General features: G+C 40.8%; 1 protein-coding gene across 1 annotated transcript in view; it reads right to left on the minus strand.

The window, feature by feature from the left end:
- Nucleotides 1-11,856: 11,856 nt before the first annotated feature.
- PRTG (protogenin) overlaps nt 11,857-23,918 on the minus strand; it is a 73,647-nt gene continuing 61,585 nt past the window's right edge. The window contains exons 12-20 of the mRNA XM_059482446.1: nt 23,132-23,227; nt 22,433-22,619; nt 20,692-20,819; nt 19,825-19,995; nt 16,080-16,262; nt 15,410-15,530; nt 14,316-14,481; nt 13,256-13,360; nt 11,857-12,177 (exon numbers count right to left, since the gene is read on the minus strand). Coding sequence (XP_059338429.1) covers nt 11,857-12,177; nt 13,256-13,360; nt 14,316-14,481; nt 15,410-15,530; nt 16,080-16,262; nt 19,825-19,995; nt 20,692-20,819; nt 22,433-22,619; nt 23,132-23,227 — 1,478 coding nt within the window. The remainder of the gene's footprint in view (nt 12,178-13,255; nt 13,361-14,315; nt 14,482-15,409; nt 15,531-16,079; nt 16,263-19,824; nt 19,996-20,691; nt 20,820-22,432; nt 22,620-23,131; nt 23,228-23,918) is intronic.

Consider the following 23,918-nt stretch of genomic DNA (forward strand, 5'->3'; position numbering starts at 1 on the left):
GACAGGGGTAGCTAGTTAGCAACCTTCCAACACCTAAGTGGAAGTTACCAAGAAAAGAGAGACAAAGCTCTTCACAGAAGAGTGTGGCAGAAAAATTAGACCCATAATTTGAAATGAACTTCCAGTGGGGCAAACCCCAGAATTACCTGGTCCAAGTTTATAATTAGGCTTGCTTTATGCAAGATGCTGGACTCAAAGGTAAGACCTCCAAAGTCCTTTTGAACTGTAAAGATGCTGTCATTCTGAAATAATTTTCTTATGGGAAAAAAGGGATATGTTTAAGGAAATTTGGATTTTCAATAGTCTTAGCTTGTAACAGTATTCCAGCATCAGTAGATTCTATCCCCCCACTTGCTATGAGGGAAAAAATACAATAATTCATTTTTCTAAAAGGCCTCTTTTCATGTTAAACCAATATAAGTGCTAATTCTACAACCTACAATTCTACAATGTTTCACAGCTCCAGTGTGATAAACAGGACTGTTTATCAAGGCTGGAGGGAGTTTCTGTCAGGCCTGAGACAACACTAAAAATCTGGGTTTGCTGTTTTGCTGGAGTTACACCCCTGCTCCAGACTCATTTGTTCTCCTCCTCCACACCTCCCTTTGTTGGTAGTAGAACTGAACACGTGCATGTTTATAAGTTACACTGAGATGTGCTTTTTATGCTTTTCTAGCCTGGCTGGCTATGCAGCTGATACTACTCTGGGAAAATGTGTTAAGCAGGTCCCTTGTGGCTCTGTGAGAAGCAGAGCATCTCTGCCGACCTGACTGGGCTGGAATTGAAACACTTGGAGCATGAGACACTGAAGCCATTTCAGTGCAAACTGCTCTGCCTGCTGGTGAATGCTGCATCTGTTCTGGTGATGCAAACCAGGCCTCACCAGCACACGGCTGCTTTGTTTCTGCTTTTAATCAGCAAAAATTAGGACTGTCTAAACTTCTGCACTAGCCACTTAGCCACATAATATAAAGTACAAAATACAAAACAGAATCTAATTAATTGTTTATTCATGTTTTAACTTCAGTCTGAAATGAATACAAAACTGCTTGTAGGAAAAAAGTGCAAAATGTATTGGCTTATGAATTGATCCATGAAAGAATGTAAGTTTTTATCTGTAGCCCATTACATTAAGTTTTCTTCCATATGACACAAGTCTGAGAATGATCATGCCTTTGTCTAGTCACATTGCAAATCACTGGCTGATGAAACACATTTTTCTAAGCTTTGCAAGACAAGTTATTAGTGAACTGATCAAAAAATGTCTCAGCTGTACAAAGGCCACTCTAGTGTCATATCTATACTCAAACAAAATTTTTAAAGTTCAAAGCAAGCTCTTAGTTATGAAACCTAGTGAGACTAATTGATTTTTTTGGGGTGCATATTTATTTTTTCAGCTTACATCTGAAACATGTATATGCTGAAGTATCTCAGAAAAAGCAGCTTTCATGCACTCAGATACTCTTGCCAACACAAGACTTATAAAGTTAAAACCTACAATTTTCCATTACTTTGAAACTATAAAGTTTTATATCTAATATATCAAAATTAATTAGTATCTAAAGAATTAAAATATAAAGATGATATTGATTGTGTAGGAACTTAAGTTTAATTATTGTATTTACAGCTATATATACACCAAAGAACAAAAGTTTTGACAAGTGTGTGTGTATATGCATTAAAAAACCTCATTTGATCTTCAAGTCATTAAGACACATAAAACCTCTCTGATAAGTAAAAGGAAACTTTCAGTTTGCCATGTTAACTGCAATGCAATACCTTTTGGAAAGGGAAAAATACATGCTTGAGTAACCTTTGTAGGCTTCTCTGCAAAATGGACTTCTGCCTACTCGGAGGTGGTCGCCTGTTGAGCAACGAACAGTGAAATGGGGACACTCTGTGGGGAAAGGAAAGAAATGCAATTTCTCACTCTTTCTGGATCATCATCTTGAGTCCTTTGCATATTCCTGTTCATTGTGGTCTGATGAAAAGAAGGGAAGCATTTAATTCCTGCACTTCACTGCTTACAAAATGGAAAATGAAAAAAAAGAGAAAAACCATAAACATTGTTGGCAAATGTAGCAAAAAAACTCCACAATGAAATCTCTTCTGCTATCCTAGGAGAGGAGATAACAAATTCATCTTCATTCCCTCTTTTGTTTATTGTGCCACTAAAGTAGGGAAGAACACAAGAACAGATAACTAAATATGCCTAAGTACACTGTGACCTAGTTACATAGATGCTGCACTCACCCATTGCATCTGAGAGGAGCCTCCCTAATCCCCAGGCTAAAATTCACATGAAATCCAGGATTTCAAGAAAAGAATGTAGAATTATTTAAAAGATATGCACTATCTGTCTGCAAACACCAAACTGGATTAAATTACTTGGCATGTATTATGTTTAGTGGGGACAATTCCAAATCAGAAATGTAGAGGCAGAGGTTTTAGGATGCTGTACAGCTGTTCCTCTGGGGATCCTGTCATTTCTTATCTGCAACTGCAGGGCTGGGCTCCATGTTTTGGCCCAGTTGAGCTACAGAAAAGAAACAACACCATAAACTCTTAAAACCTTGTTGAATGCTAAACCAAGTTGCAGAGTGCTCCTATTAAGAGGCTGTTTCCAGCCATCCCTACTTGGGCTGAGACCTCTGAAGCCCAGGCTGTGGCACAGCCAGCACTGCTGGGTGCCAGGGTCCCACCCCTGGCCTGTGCCCAACAGCCCAGCATGGAGGTGACCTCTGGGCCTTTCCCAGCTCAGGTGAACTTCAGGGATTGTCAGCTGTGCTACCATGGCTTCTGACACACTGACCTCCCCCACTGATTTTTTCCTATCCTGCCTGCACCACAGAGATGGAGAGGGAGCTTATAAAAAATGAGAGTGCTTTCCTCTTTAATATAGCCATTTTTCTGTAAAGTGTTTTAAAAGCCAGAATTCTTCCTATTATGAACTAGGGGTTGTCTTGCTTTTGATTTATCAGAAGAATTTTAATTGAAATACTTAGAAACTCAAGCCTGGGGTTTGCTTATCCTTTGAAGCTGGGAAATCTCAGTCTCAAGGGATTCATTCTGCCTTGACTGTGGGTTTTGTGTAAAGCAAAGCCAGATTGTTTTATTTGGTAAAGCCCAAGCAAGCTGTTACTGACTTTTAAATATTCAGGACCTATTCCAAAGCAGGATGGTTGCTAACATGAATAATTTTAATGGAATTTTTTTATTGTTATTATTTTACAGTCTGTGCTGTAAACCATCTTATTTCCAACTTCAGTTGTATAACCTATCACAAGGAAGGCTATGAGCAAGTAGTTCAGTGGGATTGCTTTATGCTATTGTGTCTGTAAACTGCAAAAAGTGTGGAGGCAGCATAGACTGTCTGTCACCCACCTCCTGGTGATAGTTTTCAGCAAACCAGGGGGTTAATCTCCTAGACCAGCACACCAAACTGCAAATTGTAAAGAGGCTGTAGTGAGCTGCAGTGTGTGCAGCACTTTTCCTGCTTTCATGTGGTGCAATAGCCTGGCAGCCCAGCCAGAAATCTGAGGCTTTACTCATGAAAATCTTTTTTTCCCAGTGTATTGCTATGCAGATAAAAGGAAATCCAAAACCATTCTATTAACAGGAGCTCTGGGGAGTCCCCATTTTATTTCCAGCTAAAGTAGAATCCAGTGTTTTAGGCAGTGATTTAAAATGTCCCACAGAGTATAATAGGAAACATTATCTTCCAATTGCCCATAAAAATTTACTTTCACCCGTCAAAACCATGGATAATTATAGTATCCAGCACCCCCTGAACCCACCTGGAGTTTTGGTCAGCTTCCAGTGATGCTGGAGTCATCTCTCCAGAGAAACCCTCAGGAACTTGGGCCATTTGGCAGCACTGCCAGAAAACCATCTCAGCTGCTTCCTGCAGGGGCCCCAGAGCCACCAGGACGGGCAGGAGTCTCTCAGAGGTCAGAGCCCAGGCCTCTGGTGGCAGCCAGGGGGATCCTATGGACCAGGGATATCCATGAACAACACCTCTGTCACTGACCACAGCTGGATCCTGAGTTATTTCTATTTTCTGGATGTTTTAAAGGTGCTTTCCTGTGTGAATGGGATTTAAATTATGGGATTTAAATAAAGCTTATACTCCTATTTCAGCCAGAAACAACTTGATCTCTCCTTGTCAAATCTGAATGTGTTTACCTGGGGCTCTAACATGCAAGTATGTGAATAGAGAGGGGCTCAAATCCCATCTTCTTTGCTGTGTGGGGAGGAAAAGGTGAAGCCTCAATATATCAGTTATAGAAAGTGTAGGACCCTGCAACATGGACAGCAGCAACATCAGCACCTGCAGCTTCTCTCTTATTGACAGAGGATATGCTTTACTGCCCAGCAAGCAATGCTGAGCCATGACTGCAGAGGAAGGAAGAAGGGATGCACAGTGCCAACATGTATCAGAAATAAGATAAGGCACAGTTTAATCCTACAGGTAAAAAATCTTTATGCATCCCCAAACAGAAAACCCAACTGGATTTACTTGTATATATTCAGAGAAGTAACTTGAATAAATGAAAGGAAAGTAGAGGTATTTTTCATATATAACAAGATGTGAAGTCTGTCTTCAGGTGCAAAGGAGATTCTTAGCCCAGGCCTTCATACCCCAAGCTATTGATCCCTTTATTCAAAAACCAGACAAGCTCAGACTGTAGCTTGCTGTCCCTGATAAACTAAACAAAGCAGTGACAATGCTGTCACCTGAAGGAATGTGGCCATTCAGTACAGGTGGCCCACAGCACTCACCTGTCTGTAGCTCAGACATTCAGGTTGATGGCAGACTGCAGGCAGGGAGCACAGCATCAGATCCCAAACCAGGGCTGCTTCTAAGCTTTTCTTTGCAACAGTAACTCCTTGGAAGATGGAGCTCTACTGTTTAGTTATTGCTAATGAGAACAAGGATTCTGGACTGTAAAATGAACCTGGAACATAACTGGAAACTGCAGTTGGTTCCTGTTCTTACCTGGAGAAAGAGAAACATCTCAGGTGGATTGCACTGGTAGAGCACTGGTATCACTGCACAGTCCAAGACTGACTGTTTCCTAGTTATTTGAAATTGTTATCTTTTAAAATGTAATTTGTTTACTCTATTTAGGATTTATTCATTTTTTACAAATACTCTCTTAAAATACTTGATCATATTTTCAGCATTGGTCTGATTTTCTCAATTATCTCTCAATAACTATATTTCAGTGCTCCTATATTTGAACATAAGGAGTAAAGACTTTTGGATTATACTTGGTTTTATAAATAATCTCCACAGCTGGTGCTCTAAAACTCCCAGGGATAAATGTCATATAAGCTAGGAAGAAGTGGTCTATAAGCAGACTCTGCAGGTGGGAACAGCTGTGATTCATAAAGAAGCATGATGAGGCTTTTGGGATTTCCTTTGTCTTCTGAGAATTCAAAAGGAAAGAGACTTCATGGTTCTGCTGCAGAATTCAGGCATCCCAAGTGATCAGCAGGAGACACTGACAAAGCAGAGAAGCTCTGACTGCCAGGGGTGTTCAGTGTGCTCTCTCTTGGGGGCACCCAGCAGTGACAGGGCCCATGCTCTTAGGGGTCAGAATAAGAAGTAAATGTATTCAAAATGTATTTCCTGGACATGGAAAAAAGTTAGCAGACATTTATTTCAAATCTTCAGTTCCCAATATGGTGATTTCAAAGCTTCAAAATACCTGTGGATATCTTCCCTCCTCCATTAAGTATCCAGTGCCAGCAAAGAATTCACATCTTTTAGGGAACAACACAGACAAAAACTGAAGTCAAACCTACCACATATTGCAAGATTCCACTTCCACTGATGTTTTTAGTCTCCCTAGAGACCCTGTAAATGACAGCAGTAATTTCTGTGCTTTCATTTCCAGTAGTTTGCATGGGCACCACTATTCTAAACTCAGCTCTGAACTGCCCAGCCAAGTTCTCGTTGCTCTCAGGTGCCAATCAGTGACCAGGCTGCCAGAACAGAAGGCACTGAATCCCTCCAGAACACAACTTCCTCACTAACTGAACTTGACTGACTTCCATCTGGCATGCAGTCCTTTGTCAGGGCAGCACTTTGCCTCCTGACCAACAGCAGCTGCATTTTCAGTCTTGTCATACACTGGACATGGGGTTCCACAGGTGTAAATGTGCTGGGGAAACTCAGCAGTGCAGCTTTGTCAGCAGCTGGAGAACAGCTGCACTGAGAACCACCTGTTTCACACCCCATCAAAATAAAGCAGAACAGAGACCTTGCATGGGTGTTCAGCAGTGGGACAGAGATTTAGGTGGGAAACAATTCCAGGTACATAAGTGATACATGAATACATGGTTGGGCAAGTACTATGAAATTCAATTATAAGTTCAGTTTAATGTCTACCTCTTTTATGACTTCAAGTGCCAACAATACCCTATCTGCTCAGCCTGAAATGAGGTGCTGCAGTTTTTATCTTGTTTTGAGCCACTCCTCAGAGACACTGAAAATAAAATATCAAGTAACACCTTTACTAAGGAAAACTTTTATTTCAACTGTGCAATCAATCAGTATTTAGACAGCAGTTTCATAAACATTTGGCATTTAAACTTCTATTATTTTTTGGCATGACCTTGGGGTAGTATATAAACAACCCTGGAGGGGAAAAATGAACCAACACACTAGGTAACATTTACTAGAATGCTAGAAAAAGAAAAACAAATCCACATTATTAAACAAAATAGTTTTTAAAAGACATTAAAAAGTTACATTCAAATCAGGGCAAACATTAGCTTCCCTCATGCAATGGAATTCATGGAGCTGATCCCCTGAGACAAATATAAAATTAATACAATTCAGCTCCATCCTCCATTAGCCAGTCAGCCATTGCTGCCCTTGGAAGAAAATGGCACACAGAGTGAAAGGATCCAGACCACCACAATGTCAGATACACACCTGGCTCCTACACTGGCAAGTCATTCACAACTTAAAAAAAAAAAAAAAAATCAAAAAGCAACATTTGTATAAATCAGTTTTTCATATACAGTTAGTCTTCACTGAAAACACACCAGGCAGATGCAATGTGAGTATATGCAACCATCAAAAGCTGAAAACTTCTTTTATTGAAGGAGCCCTATGGAACCAGAGGGCCCAACACAGCAAAACCTTAAGCATGTTTTTATATCCCTTTCGAGTCAGTCTGGAGTGGGCTCAGCATAACTCCAGAGGAATTTCAAAGAAATGAACTTACATTTGAGCCAAGCTGAATTTGTGTTCTTTTCTCTCTTAACAGAAAGTGATCTGGACTGGTATTGAAGAACTGTGGTTTCTGAAACACATGTTCCAAAATGCTACACAGAGTTATTGTAGGAAGGTGCTCAGTATTTCCTGCAGACAGGAATCCCTCTGCTCTAAGGCTGCCTGCCATTAGCACAGCTGCAGCAACTGGCAAGGTGAGACAATTGCTCAAGCTAAGAACTACCACTTCAGCCAATTACTAAGTGTAATTCTGCTTTTAATTTTATGGGAATAATGTCAGTTAATTGATTTCTGTGAAATACCACCAGCATTACACCTGGGCAGCTCTCTCTGGTTGCCATGAATGGGATTTTGGGCTAAACATGGAGTGCCCTGCAAAACCTACCAATGTTCCCCATGTTAGGAGATGGAATTTTCCCTGCATGAACTTCACTAAATGAGCAAAAATTCATAAAATGAACAAAAGCTCAGAATTTGCTCAGAGGAACATTTTACTGAGGGCCAGCAGTAGCTCTGCTTGTGTACACCCAGGCTGCAGCAAATGAGAGGTCATTCAAGTTGACTTGATTTGCAATGAAAAAGAGGTAAACTGACTTGAAATATTCAGTGTTTACTACAGGCTAATACTGGATTCATGGAGAGCTCTAACACTTCTGTCCTTTTAAAATAATAGTACTGTGAAAATTTAAAAAACAAACAGAAGCTTATTTCGTTTGTCCAGACTATGCAAACTGAAATACAAATTAATTCTCCCATTGGCTTAAAAAGAAACAGGATGAGGACCCTGATTTGAATAAGACAAACAAGATGAAGCTCATATCAAAAGTTTGGGATTAAACCCAGAGAAGGAATGAACTATAAGAATAATGAAAAACAGGCAAAGCAATCTTTTGACACTATTTTCTGTTAAAAATATCATCAGTTACACAAGTATAGCTGTGGGCAGACTGAGCATTTAGTTTTGACTCCAGGCACTGAAGGGCAAATCCTCTCTGACAAACACTGTCACCATGGTAAGTCAGTTTTGAGGTTCTCTCTGTAAGTTTTGATGCTTTTCAAGTCACATCAACAGTAACATTTTTGCCTTTTTTTTTAAACACAAGGGTTGCACATATACTCATTGCACCTGCCATGGCCCCTTAGTTCTTACAACACTTAAACAAAATCAATTCACATAGTGTAACACTAAATTCCACATTTATGTTCATCTTCCAGAACATATTTAGCAAAATTCATAATTAAGAAATTATATTTTTTTCTCCAGGACCCAGTTTCTACAGACATAACCTAGAAGAAAAACCTGGAAAACCTGAAACCAGTCTGCCTGCTGTGTTCTGCCAGCTCTTTCTAGGCAAATGGAATGAACAAAGGGAAAAACTCATTCCCTTAGACAGCCATGAGTATAGACTTTGAAAAAAATTATCATCTGTAAGATCATATTTATAATTACATGCATTGCCTTCAAGGCTATAAAGCATTCAAACTTTTTAATTTTGCACTGTTACAATTATAATTCTGCTATTAAATTCAATAGAGACATTATCAATTTCTACAGTTTTTCTGGATACTCCTTACCTTACCTTATTGGTGTTTTCAATCATAAGACAAATTTTCTCTCACAAAATCTTGTGATACATTAGTACTAGGCCATGAATTTTGAGGAGAGGATTTTTGTTCTGTAGAGATCATGACTGTGCCAAAGGGAAGCACATGAATGTAGACTGGGTTCTGGAGAAATGTTTTATATTTGGTTAACATAAAAATAAAGAAAAAGACAGAATAATTAATGCCTAACTAAGCTTTCCTATACGCTGAGGTAACCTTAAATATCTTTGGTTTTCTTTATTTGCTGATAAGAAGTACCTTGATAAAGCATTAAGTGATGAATCCAGCTCTGGACGTGCTGCTCTCTAATACACTGAGTATTTCCAACTCTTTGGCTATTGAACTTCAAGCATCTGTATCAGATTGGCAGATTTTATTTGAAGCCTGTTTCTCTCAGATTATCCATAGGTTAAACTACAGAATGAGTCTTTGGAAGGAAGAGTTTAGGATTTATGTATTTACCTGTAACTAGGATCATTAAATTATACCCCACTGCCAGTACTTACAGCAAACAAGTCTTTGGAGAAGCAGTTACCATCTGCATATCAGCTCTTTCTGAATGCAACTAACACAAGAGGCTACTCTGAAAGATGAAGTGTGAAACTTCATGCTACAGTTACACATTCTTACTCTAGTTTTGATTAATTCACACTCTACCTAACTAAAAACAGTACTCTGCTGTACACTACACGTTCTGCCTGACAAGACCGAAAATAAATCTTTGGTGAAAAGTTTTCTTTTTCTTCAGCAAGTAGTAAAAAAACTGTTTAAAAATATTTTTCTTAATACTGTACTGTTCATCAACTACAAGCTGGAGAAAAAAATTACACTTGGAATTCTTTGGAGATATCTGCTGGCATTTTAATTTTCTTTAAAGGCTCTTGTAACAACAAGGTAGTTAAAATTGTTGAATACAACTCACCTATGCAATCGGCTACTACAATCAAGAAGTCCTATTGGGTTTTGTTAGTAACTACTTATACAATAAAATGTATTCAGCTCTTCAAACCTATAGCATTTTAACTATTCAATTCCTTTTGGATAATATGTGGCTTCCTTCTCCTCCACAGAAAAGTCTTTGGTACAAGATCATTCTTCATTGGTGAGTGTGTACTGTGTGCTGCAGCACTGGCAACAGCTCCAGGGGAAAGAACTCCAGGAACCAGAGCCCAATCCCTCAGCACAATCCAACCATGAGAGTAGGGCTTAGCCACAACTTCTGACCACCTACTGATACTGAGGAGCAACACAGGAGCCAGCCTGGCACACCTGGAGGTGACATCTCAGCCCCAGTACCGTCAGTGGGAGTTCTGACAGACTTTAATAGAGCCAGGAGTCCCTATGGTTGATTTCTCACAACATTATATTTTAAACAATTTTTTAAAGTAAAAACATATGCCTAATTTTTTTTTTCTTTTCCTTTCTTACTTTTTTTTTAAAGTAGAATAGGGAAAGAGGAGGAGTGAGAAGAGGACTGGATATAGATACAGGTAAGTTTATAACATTGGATGATTCCAGCCTCCTCCCTGTCTCTTGCTCTCTCCTATTAAAACACAAAATGATACCCTGTCAGTTTGCTCCACGTTTCCGTGAGGCAGCTTAAAAGTAACAAACTGTTCCCTGAGTACAGGAAAAAACAACAACAACAAAATCCAAAAAAACACTAGAATCATTTTTAAAGGAGGTAGTATAAAACAGGAATTGCATGGGTTCAAGGCAGTAGCAGTACTCACCTCTTTCAACAGACTCTTCAACTAAAGCTCTGGCTTTTTTATTTCTCATGGTAGCCTAATCAGAGTTTTAGATTGGCATATAGGTAAAGTCACTCCCTGAGCTAAAATTCCTGGCTAATAGCACACTAAGTGAAGGCAAGGAGCAGGTTTGCATCCTAACAGTTCTGAGATGTACTACAATGCTAGCACTGCTTATCAGCACTCAAGATGGGTAAAAATGAATTATAAACTCATGTTACAGCTTATTTAAAATATCTAAGAAGCATTTAAGGCATCTTTCTGTATTCCAAAGGAACTTTATGAATGCTAAAAAGGAATAAGGCAAATCAGTAATTTCATAATATATAATGCAAGGCACTACTGCTAAGAAGTACTGTGATACTGGAATACTCACTGTTTTTATCTATTCCATAACTCTCAGGCAAAGCCAAGCTGTTTGAAAATGCTGAGTACTTCTTCATTTTGCTATGATTTTTAGCCTTTACTGTGAATACAGGGACAATATCTGTCACCCTGGGGAATCCAGCATGTCCCAGAGCCCCAGGGATACAGCACATATGCTGTCAGCAGCTGCTGGCACAGGGTTCTGAGGAAAGGCACTGTCCTAGGCTTACTGAGGGTCTAAGAAATCAAGAGGTACAAAAGATTTCATGTGGCTGTATATGTGGAAGTCCCAGTTCTCCCAGTTTTTAACATACTCTGTGTCAACCACATGAAATCATAACATTTTATACTCTGAGGTTTCCTTCTTTTTAAAGACAGAGCTTCAGCTAAACAATCTTGTCCACCAACCTATACAACTCCCTGATCACTGAGTACACACACACACACACACACTCTCTCTACACACCACTTGGGGCAAGGAAATGAAAACAAAAACCCCCAAAATAAAACAACACTACTAGGAAGTATCATCAGTTCCATAGCTGAGACCAACTAGAACACAAATGAGGTAAAGCAGTCGTCATTCAGAGTTCACCTCTCGGCAAACTGAGGTAGATAGTCAGCAAAAGGGCCAACAGCCTTCCCTTTGCTCCAGTGACACATTTTTAACCTTCGGCAGAAAGCTTCACTCCTTTCACATTTTTTGACCGCCGAACATTCAAAATGAGTGAGCTTTTAAAAAACAAACCAAAACATAGAAAAAAACCCCAAACCCAACATTCAACAGAGCCATGGATCACCTGCTAGGTCAGCCAGGCTTTCCACAGCGCACCTTTGGCTCCCTGTTCATTGTCCTTCGAACAGACCCAGCTGCGGCCGCGGGGCTCAGTCGGGCCCGGCGGGGAGGCCCTGCCCAGCCCGGGGGGCTCTGCCGCCCTGAGGGCTGCCCGCGGCCGAGTCCCGGCTGGCCAGAGGGCTGCTACCACCCACGGGGGACAGGTGAATCTCATCGTTGGATTCGTGAGAAAACCTGCCGGAGTCGCCGGTCTCGTGGCTGCCCTCGCTGTTGGCCGAGTGCTCCGTGTCGGCTGCAGCGCCGAAGGGCCCCGGGAAGCTCGGCTGAGGGCCCGGGGAGCCGGGGGAGCCGGCCCGGCCCAGCAGCACGGCGGGGCACGGCTGGTACAGACACACGAACCTCCGCTGCGGCTGCACAAGAGCACAGAGAACACAGCCTCAGAAAAACTCAGCCATAACTGGGATTTTTTACTGCATTTCCTGGCTTCTATTCCACCAGAATGCTTCTCTCAGGGCTTTCCTAGAGCAGTTTAAAAATAATCAATCTCAAGTCTTGCTCATACTTTTCTCTTCCACAGTAGATGAAATAATCCTTCTAGATAAGCATGGCTAATAAAAAATTATTTCACTGGAGAGTATTTTATAAACACACTTCGTAGAGCTCCCTCCCATCCCCTCATGCATATTGTTTAAGCATTACTCCTTAGGCAATAGCAAATATTTTTCATATAGAGGCATCAGAAATAAACAGCTGTTTGTAGAAATATTTTTCAATATGATTTTACAAAATGGATATCAAGGCTTTCTAATTCTTAAACACACAGGAGCACAATACAAGTTAAAATGCAATGAAGAATGGTTATATGCTCCATAGGTATGAATTTGCATAGTAATGTTCCAGATTTGGTTTAACACTTCAGTTTTAAACTGCTCTTTTTTCTCAGCCAAATAACAAATATGTCCAGACCAACAATATCAGAAGCCAGACAGTTCTATTCAGGTTCTCAGTTTTCTCAGTACTTTCCCTTCTTTGTTTCTCTTCAGCCAAAAAAAAAAATAGCTGCCAGAGTAGGAAAGGATTCTTTCTATTTTAGTATCATTTTTGTTTTGTAAATAAATATTTAATTTGTGTTTATGTTTATACAGAGTCTCTGCAGAAGTAGTTCATGGAATGCAAAGTACACAGAAATCTTTCTGCTCACAGATACAAAGGCAGAGGCAAGTAAGCCATCAGTTAACAGTAGAGTTACAGTGTCTGCCTACTGTAGAGAGTCACAGTGTCCTGACAACAATATCTGTCAGAAAATGGAATTTCTGTAAGACTGTACTATGGTGAGATAAAACATCATCAACCTCACCCAACTGAAACTGTCCAATTAATACTAAGACCACTAAATATGTTTTCCCATAACCAGAAAACTATGTATCTTCCTTTGCAAAGAGGGTATTACAGTAAAGATTGTGCCTCTCTGCCCATTAGAGCAATTACCTCTTCAGTCTTTGCCTTCTTAGCATCTTGGAAGAACAACCACCTTTTCTTGCCATTAGTCTTTGTGACAGGCCCATAGCTGTTAATAATCAGATCAGATCCTCCCTACAACAGAGGAAAATGCAGACATTTATTTTAATAAAATAAATTTCTAAGACTTGAAAATATTTTTCTATTCCTACCAACTGGTTCCATACTGAAAATGAAGACAAATGAAACCTCAGTAGTGAGTCACATTTTTGTGGTCTGGTACACCTCTGCTCAAGACAAGTCAAGAAGAGATCCACTAAATCAGGCAAGCTTTCTGTCCAGACCCAAAGCTGCAGGACTGCAGGCACACAGCAAAATATTCCAGCTCCTGCTCTAGTTCTTAGAATGAGGCCATTCCTGGGCAGTGTCTGTGCCTCTGCTGGCTCCATTTCCATGTCTCAGCTCTCACACACCTCCTCAGGGAGCAGCTGTATTCCAGTTTGCAGTGTGAACAGAACAGAGCAGAGTACATGTGGAAGGAAGGCCACTGTGGTGGTGCCACACTGCACTCCTGGACTGAAGGTTCTGCACATCCATGGGTACATTCTGCCATCCAGGCCAATTGATAATGTGACTGAGCATGAGTTTATAAACTGCAACATTGTCTTACCAGTAAATATAGGGAAAAGTAATACTTTTCTGAACACCTGTTTAGTGCCATAGTTGACTCCTGTGCACAGGCACTGACTGAGCCAGGTGCTGACAGGAACTCTCACTTTTCTCCGGCGACCAGCAGAGGCCACAGAGCAGTCTGTGGAGCCTTTATCCTTTGAAGCTGTGCCAGGGCCAAACTCTGCTACCTGCAGAGTACAGCTGAAGACAAGTGTACTCAACCACATCTTCAGCTGACCTTGCAGACAAGTCTTGAAAATTTGAGCCTGGATTGCCAACTTTGTGCTTGTCCCATTAATAAAACAGCCTCCTGGAGGTTCATAGGATATATATTTTACTTTTGATAAGGACTCTGATATTATAACAATGAATTCTAAAGAAAGATTTCTGACTTGGGAATTAGCAAAACTCACAGTACCTTAGCATCAATGAAGCTGTTACCCACTATCATTGGCAATAAGGATTCTTCATTCTCTGCAATTCCTTCAATATTCTTCTCCAGCTCATTAGGGCTGGGTAATGAGATGCTGGTATGTGACAGCTGGTCAGTGCTCTGCTGCACAGCCTTAGGAGCAGATGCTTTCCTACACAATGTTAAGGAGGAATAAAATTGACCCACAGGAATACAATACAAAAAAAATCAAGGATAAACTTCAAAGCTCTTATTAATCAAGTAATCCTGGTATATTCTTGGCATTTACGTTTTGTTATACGATACTCCTCACTCACATGGAATTTAAATGTTATTGCTTGTGATAAAAATAACATCTGCTTCCAGTTAATCATACACAGTAGGCTACAAGCTTGTGTGCAGACAGGAATTGTCATGATTAGTAATATTACTTGGAGGAAGTAACCACTAATGACATTAAGACCTTTCTACCATACTACACAGAGCTGTCTCCCAATCCATATTTTTTCCTGCATGTAAGCTAAAAAGCTCTTGTTACTGGAAAACACTCTCAGTGAGTTTTTTAATTTATTATTTCAAGTGACTTATATTTGCCCTGATCCCAAATTTTTGGGCAGTCATTGGCCAGTTTATACCCTTTAGCAGCTGATGACAGACATAGATGGTGACTTGCACCACTGCAAAGAAACTGCATCATGGATCTGCTTTAAAATCTGCATCTCCTTTATGTAAGAGTTCCTCTTGTCCAGCAGCACCAGGGGGGCTAAAGCCTTGCCAGCCAGGTGTGGGCAGGCTGGAGGGCTCAGCAGGAGGAGCAGATAATGAACAAACAGCAGCATGCTCCTCTGACCCAAACTGGGGGTTCAGCTGCAAACATGCCTCATACTGAGCTGTCAAAGCACCAGCACTCTGTGGGTCTTCCTCCTTTTCAATGGAGAAGGGGCTCAGGCAGAGTAGGAAGAGCCAACAAAATGCTTTGTTTCCAACACTGGTAGAAACAGGTGAAGAGACAGAGTACTTCAGAGAACTCTTGGAGGAGAAGGCATGTCCAAGAGTGAGTGCAATGAAAAAGAGCTCAGTCTTTGAGAACAAGAACATACCTGGCTTTACTGCGATAAATTAAGATCAGGATGCAGATAAGGATGCAGGTCAAGGCTATGCAAACCCCAACAACAATGCCAGTCATTGATTTCTGGTCCAGATGGTAATAGTCAGAATAAGCTGTATCAAAAAGGAACACAGAAAGGCTCAGTAAATAAGAAGAGTTAACCCCTGCTCCCTGTCAGGAAATTAATATGGTTACAGTTACAACCACAGAGACAAATGCTTCCTTCTAATGAGATTTCCAGGCCCTCTCTGTCATACATTTTTTATATTTTTGAAAAAAAAGCTTGTAGACCAGAGGAGTGCCTGGTCAGTGCAGTCCTGGGAGGAGAGGAAGAGGACAGACCCAGAGCTACTGGTACAGATAAAAGACTTAAAGGAAATGCCTTAGAGGACTGGCTGCAAAGTTACTGAGGTAATATTCAAACCAGTTACGTATTCTCACTTGAAAAGCAAACTTTCCATTTCTGAGCAAGAGAATTAGACCAGTTCTGAGTTGAACTGAGAGAAAAATTCCAAAATTGTTTCATTTAGAAGAAGAAAATGCTACACTGTTAGGACTGTCTCACATAGAACAGTTTACCCAGAAAGAGGTCCCAGCTAAAACAAACAGGGATCTTTTCTCCCCAGTACTTGTGACAGAGCAATCAAAACATTGCTCCTGACCTGTGGAATCTCCAGAATCCAAACGTTTGGGTCTCTGGTTAGACTCTGGTGTCTCCTTTGGCAGGACAGCAAATTCCACTGCATTAGAGAAGGGTCCCTCTCCCACTTCATTGGAGGCTGCTATTTTAACCAAGTAGATGTTTCCTGCTACAAGGTTTTCCAGTAAAGCCATGGTCATTGCGCCTGGGAAAAGATACAAGAAACAGTTCCAGTTTGACAAAATTTTAGGGAAAGACTCAGATTTAGACATTGGGACCTACACATTTTTCCCAATAGCACCTCTAAATCTTGCTTGAGGATTGTGATCACTTTGATATGTTCTATCCTGCATACACAAGATACAGAATGAACACTGGATTTGCCTTCTCCTCCCTGGTTTCCTTTCTCTCCATTCTATTTGAACACAGGATACTGTGAAGTGCCAGTATAGTTCAAAACCAAGATTCAAGTACAGGCTGTGGCACACACCACACCAACCCTAAATCTAGCACAGCATTTATATTGTGATCCCATCTGCAAGGAGATGCACCCAGCATTAACCAGACTCAGGGAGAGAAACCAGAACCTCTCTCATACAGAGCACGTGTGCCTCTCCTCCACCTACTGTACCATGAATGTGAATGAAAATTGACAACAGAATCAATAACAAATAGAATCAATAACAATAGAATCAATAACAATAACAAAAGAATCCAGGTTCAGTTTATCAAATTTCAGGTCTAGTTAAATGAACAGGAAGCTCTGCAAAAGCACCTTATACCATGACTTTAAAATAAAATTAAACCCTATTTAGACCTGTGTAGGCTTCCTTGATCTGTGCATCTAAGCTGTGCTACTAAGAATATTACAGAAAATGACTTTTTCGTATGCTAGGGATTCATTTCTTAAAGTCCCTGAAGGCAGGAAAAAAGATTAAGAAACATAAATAGGATTCACTAGCATTGTCCTTAGACAGGCAAAACTTCCAACAAAGTCAATGAGAGCTTTGCCTGCCCAGGGACTGCAACTACTGCTTAGAATTCCAATTCATTTCTAAAATGCCTGTGTTTCTTGCTACCACAGAAATATGCTGCTTTTATTTCCCTGCAGTGGCAGTTACAGCACTAAATCTATCTCTTTGCTTTCACATATTCCATTTACTTTCTCAGACTGAAGTCAAAATTTTAACTTTTTTAATCAGTTTGAGAAGTCAAAATTTATAGTATCATGGGAGCCTATAAAATGCAAGGTTGTTTTGTTGACAGAAAAGATTATACATTTGGCAAAAAGGAAGCTACTTCAAAAGCTGTTTCAGTTCTTCCATAAAAAAAAAACCCATTAGCTGAAAGCATTTGAAGTAAAATGTGAGGTATCTGTAACCAAAGGAGCTGTAATATTTAGCACCAGCAAGGGTGAGAGGTCACATTTCAATATCACAGGCTCCTTGCCACCAGCTCCTTTCCAATCTGCTGCATTGCTAAAGCAAGGGAGCACTTGGTACTGATTTACTGCACACCAAGTGTGCAAGGGCTGTAACTTCTGATCCACTTGAAGAGAGCTAGGGAAGAAGGGGGAGGTGGCTGGAACATAACTCACATCATCAATCAGCACCAAAATGCAGTTATATTTTCTGTTTTGCCAGGCCTAACACAAGCTCAGTCAAATTAGGGGGTGGACTGGGAGAAAATTTCCTGCATAAACTAAAGACCATGCTAAGAATTTCCTAAGTGGCAGGGTTGGTTTGGTGGGGTTTTTTAATATTTTTTTTTATTTGAGGGGATTTCTCTGGAGGAGTCAGAATGGAATGGAGTCAAGATTTCACAAATCTTCTGCAGAACAAGTTTAGCATCAGACAAAAGATTTTTATTGCATAGGGTTAACTGATCTAATCAGAATAAATCCATTAAAAAACCCAAACCCTGCTTCTACCTCAAATTACCTGTGGAAGGACTGTCACAGGACTGATCAGGGTATGTGCCCAATTTTATCTCTACATACTAATTTCCTTTCACAGACCTTTTCATCTAAATTTTAACTAAGACCATAACAGATTGTCCTAGTGTGACAAGATGCCTGAATTCCACACCATGCCTCAAACCCCAATATATCTGTCAAAATGTAAAATTTGTGGCTCCAACATTGATGGACACAGTAATACACTGAGATTTATAGCTCTCCATTTGCTCATTCCCTCCAACACTCTCAGTATGGGAACACATGAAAATGTTTACTGTTATTGCCATGCTGCCATCGAAATCTCTGGTGAAATACTATCAGAGATGCTGTTCAGTTTCACAGGCATGACTGGGCTGAACAATGCATCTGAAACCAATTCAGCCACTTTGCTGCATGCAGCAAATACAGTGTATCATCAACAGAATGACAAGATTTAGTCTTCAAATATGAGCCCTCTGTGAATTTAAATCTGCTGGGGTTTTTATTGAGTAAAAAATAACAGTAAATTTGTCCTTTAATATAACAATATCACTGTTTCTTCCAACATTTTGCTGGACAACTTTATTTAAATTACTGTTTCAATAGTGAAAACCCATGAGCTCAATCTTCCCCTGTAGTTAGACCTGATTGATATTTCAGACTAGTTATTTCTCACAAATTTAGTTTCATAGTCCTTTTCCTGATACTCCTCACAGCTGCCCATTCTCTGTGAGGCCAGCCTGACAAACCCCATTGTGCTGCAGCACACAAAGTGGCACTGCCACCTTTCAGAGGGGCTGTTGGTCCTTTGCCCTCTCTTCAGGAGCAGCACAAAGAACAACAGCTCTGAATTAGAACAGCTCACTCTCCATGATGGTGGAATGAATTATCCTCTGTGAGAGCATACTCATTAAGTTTTTAGAATTATCTCCATAGAAAATTTACAGCCTCACTCTCTCCTGACAGCTAAGTTTTCAGCCAGGTAACACAACAGAACAACAAAACAGTAACTCTTCCAGGGCAATCCTCTTAAATAGGCACATGACTTTACTCTGTAACACTGAGCTTTCCTCTCTGCTTTAGGACATTATTAGAACATTATCTATTCTGAACTACCTCTGTCTATTTTGTCTATCAACAGAACAATAAAAGCCTTTTACTTTTTTTCTGGCTACAGTAGAAATCTGTTCTTGATTCAGCTCTTCAAATCCCAGTATTACTCAGAAAAGTGCCTACAAAAATTTATACTATGTCTACATTTAATCACAGAGATGTGACTGCAGTTCACATCAGCATACCCAAGGTACTGTGAGATTAGCTGGGGCTCAGCAGTAGAATAGAGCCAGAGAGTTAAATTGAATTTGCAGAGTGATTTACTGGGAGTAGGAGAAAGTTCATTAAGCAAACTGAGCTAACTGGATTGGCAGTGATCGACAGAAACTATAAACCCACACAGCCACAGTGAAACATCTCAGAGACTTCAGATTTGAAAGAGTGCATTTACAAAATGAAACCATCACAATCCTGGTTACAACGAAACTAAGATGGATGCAATTGGATTTACAAGACATTTTGGTTTACATGTACACACTGAGTTCCAAAGCAACACAGAGAGACCCTTCTCCCCTCGCCTTCTGAATATGAACTTGTTTTTTAATACATCTTCCCATGGCAATAATTCTAAACTATTTGGAACTTTTATGTGAACATTTATATGAATTTATTTCATAATTCATAGCAGTAGTGGAGTCCAAGGTTGCTGAAAGTAACAAAGCATCTTACAAATAGCATCAATGTTCATGCAGTTCATAGGCTGATGATTTTTTTTTACCTTCTCTGTGCAACACTTGCCATTCCCCAGCAATCCAGGCCTTCCTGGATGCATAGAGGATAGTGTACCGTGTGACAACTGTTTCAGGACCATCAGGTGGCTTCCAGGAAACCAAAGCAGTATTATCCTCTATCAAAGTCACCTTCACTCCTACTGGAGGGCCAGATGGTGCTGTGAGAACAGTAACACAATGCTATTAGGCTAACCCAATTTACATGCAATTAAATTGCTCAGAAAAGAACTGATGTGCAGTCCTAATGGCTACTGCTACATCCCAGACACCACATTGAAACCACCACGCACAGCTCCTCACAGACACTCTCCTGTTACCTCTGAGCCACACAATAGCTTAGATTCTGTAAAAGCAAGCTTTGTATTTTTCCCTCATCTCCAGAACTAAACAGTTACTGACAACCTCCCACTTCATTATCCTGTGAGCAAGTACCTCCCAAACACTGCTTTGGAACTGCAGGTGTGGATTTTCCCCTACCAGGCTGACAGTAAATCAAACCAGCAGCTAAGGCAGTAGATTTCATAAATGAATCAGCCACACCTCTTTAATATATACATATTTTAAGGTTTTTATTCAAGTTGTTCTAGTTAGTTGCTGCTAGTAGTAAAAACATTACACTTTATACAAAAATCAATGCTAGTTTAGGATGGATTTTGAAAAATAATTTTACAGTTCCAAAGCAGGGATTGCCCTGCTAGCATTTTTCTATGTCTCACCAAGAAGAGCACTATCTGTGTCTCAGAGGGAAGGATTTCCCTCTCTTACACACAGCCTAAAATTAATAAGCACTTTTTCAGGCTATTTGGTTTACAAAATGTTCTTAGAACTACAGGGGGCCTCTCCTGGCTCCTTACCTTCAGGGAGGGTAGTGTGATAGATTACAGGACTCCAAGGACTGGAGAGCTGGTCCACGTGCAGTCGAACTGCAAACTCATACATGGTTTTTGGCTCAAGACCTTGAACTAACATGTGAGTCTCTGACCTGGACAGATGAAGGAATAAAATGTATTAAACAGCAGCAGTTGACTTGAAGATCCCCTAATCAGATGTCTCAGCCACATGAGTAGATTCCCACTGTCAGTTCCACACAGGGCAAACACATGGCACATCCAAGTCCAGACACATGGCACATCCTACCTGGAAGGGCAATTGGAGCAGCCCTGGAGCTCTCAGGAGGATGCTGTATCTGCTGTCAATTGATGGGAGCTCAACTTTTTATAAATGTTGTTTGAACAGCTGATGCACAAAGAGTATTATTGGCTGGATCACCAGCAGGTATCCCAAACTCAGCTCTCTCTACCCTCGTCCATAGGACACTGTGCTTCAAGCTGGAGTTACAAGCTGCAACCAGCATCACAACTGACAAGGCACGTGGATCTGCTTCCCAGTTCACACACAGAGGCTATACAGGCAACATCCCTTCCACTTATGCCTCCGCACGTCATGTTTAGGGGATGAGTATGAATGCTCCTTACTGATCTGGTAGTAATATTTAGTAATAAATTAATTGCAGAATTGATTCTATTAATTATAATATTGCAGTTTACTATTTGATCATAAAGTCAGTTGTAGACATTTCATTTTACTTTGATTCTGGGGCAGAGGAAAATCCTTCATATATGCCAGGGTTAATTCTGGATGATAATACCCCATCAAGATTAAATCTCAATTTTAAATGGTCTTACTCTACAGATATTGCTTTATTAAATCTCATTTAGTATTTTCATCTTCTGTACTGCAGGGGCAGTAACCAGTACTTGCAATAGCCTCATCCAATCACAAAAAGCAGCACTCATTGCTATGCTCCACATGGCACACTAAGAACTTTACATGGTGATTATACTGTGTCTAATCATTAAGCCGGGAGTTATACAGCAGCAGATGTGTTCTTGGAAGAGAAAACCATGAATATAAGGATGGAAACTATTTATCCTTTAAGACAGCATTTTTCTTATTTAGAGGCTTGAGTAAACTGAAGTTTTGAGAGAGCTACACACATGGATTCATTCCCTCAGCAGCCCCTCAGCCCCCAGCACGGAGCAGCATTCTGCTCCCACACCAGCTGGGCAGAGGCTGAACAGCAGCCCAAGGCAGGCTCCATTCCCTGTTCAGCCATTCTGTGCCTCACACATTGCTCCTCTGCAGAGCAAGGATTCCTACTCAGTTTTCCCCTGGCAGGGTGCCACACACTCAGGAACATGGCATTCCCACAGTGAAACACTCAACACCTCAAAAATTCTCATTTTCTCTTAAAATCAGACACTGGACTAATACCCATCTTTGTCCTGACAAGTTACCTTTAAAATAGGTATGGTATAGATGAAAAAAAGCCTAGAATTAAATTCAACCTAGACAGCTAAAAAGACATTAAGCAAAGAGCTAGCCCAATGAGCCAACATAAGGATGGCCAGTAGAGAATGAAGCTGTTCTATGAGTATATCTTAATCCAAGAAACTTAACTAGAAGCCAATGGGCAAAACACAGAGTCCTCTGAGGGAAATAAAAATTGTTGCTAGTGAAAGAAAATGAAAAGAGAGCAGGAAGAGAGTGGGAAGGATGTGGAGCTGGCAATGCAGGAGTCCAGGCTGCACTCACGTCTGCAGGTAGAGGACCAGGGAGGCGTTCTGCAGCCCCACGGGGTTGCAGCGCACGGTGTAGTTGACGAGCTGGGCAGAGGTGAAGGCAGGCTTGCCCCAGTGCAGGAAGATGGAGGAGGAGGTGTTGGCTTTGGCATACAGGTGGTGAGGGGGCGGCGGCGGCGGCACCATGCGGTCACGGACAGCTGGAAAACAAAACAGGAGCAGGAGTGAACAACTGCACTGGGTACAGATGCTGGTCACAGGAGAGGTCTGAACCCACAGTTTAGATACAAATCTTCCTAACCCTGGTATTCAAACCCAGGAATCTGGTTAAAGCTATTAGAGATCCCTCCTCACCCAATACATGTCCAGTATTATTTCTGCAATCCCACTAGTTTACTCAAAAATGAAGTCAAAACTATCAGCAGAGACAAGAGAAAGAGATTAATCTCTCATAAGAAACAGATACATCATGTTAGATGATGCAGATAGTTCAGCAAGGGAAGGAAATGTGCTTGGGCTGTCGTCTTTCTTCAACTGTGCTTCATGAACACAGGACTCTGTCTCAGCTGCAGTATTTGTCACTGATATGATCTTTCTTGTTCTCTGTTTTACACAGAATTAATTGATTGTTTAAAAGTTAAAAACAAAGAGCTGCTGGGACCCTGAAACACCTCAACCCTCAATAAATTCTTCATGCATCTACAACACTTACAGACACATCCTGGAGTGCTGACTGTTTGGTCAGCCTGATAACCTTCTTCCATACTGTTGTATGCCAGCAGCCTTACATGATACTTTCTTCTAGGATCTGCAGAAAGAGCAAAGGAATAATTAAACTTCGGGGAAAAAAAAACAAACCAGAAAAAAAAGAGGATATTTGGACTTGTACAGATAGTGAGACAAACTGATGCTCCTGAAAGTTTGTTTCAAAACTTGTTTGCTACCAGCAGCGGACTGATGGACAGGTTGGATGCCTGTAAGGCTGTCTTTTTCTCCAGCCCTGCAAATTCCCCCAATTCTTTGCTCAGAAACAGTCAGTATCTCCCAATGTCTCTTGCAATAGCCTAAAGCAAAGGTTTGTAGCAGAATCAATGGGAGTAGGACAAATACCACATTTCTATCTGTAACAAACCACACCTTCACAGCTACAGAGCTAGATTTAATAGTATGATTCAGCATACTGTTTTCAGACCTTTAATAAAGATTTGTTAAAACAAACAGCAGGAGGTCCACAGAGACCAACATTTGTTTCTGGGTACACAAACTGCAAGGAAGCAGGGCAGTCAAAGCAATGGCAGGACAGCACCCAGCAAAGAAATGGGAAATGTTTTGGTTCCAGGCTGCGAAGGAGATAAACTGTGAAACAACAGGGATTGTTAATAATGCTTTGACTAGGAAATTCTGCCTCCATATGTTTTCTTGCAAGCTGGTTCTGGCAGTCCTAGAGGGCCACCATACCAAGCTGGAAGGATCTCCCCATTCCCTTTCTTTGCCCACAC

Source organism: Ammospiza nelsoni, chromosome 14, assembly GCF_027579445.1.
Source record: "Ammospiza nelsoni isolate bAmmNel1 chromosome 14, bAmmNel1.pri, whole genome shotgun sequence".
Taxonomy (NCBI): domain Eukaryota; kingdom Metazoa; phylum Chordata; class Aves; order Passeriformes; family Passerellidae; genus Ammospiza; species Ammospiza nelsoni.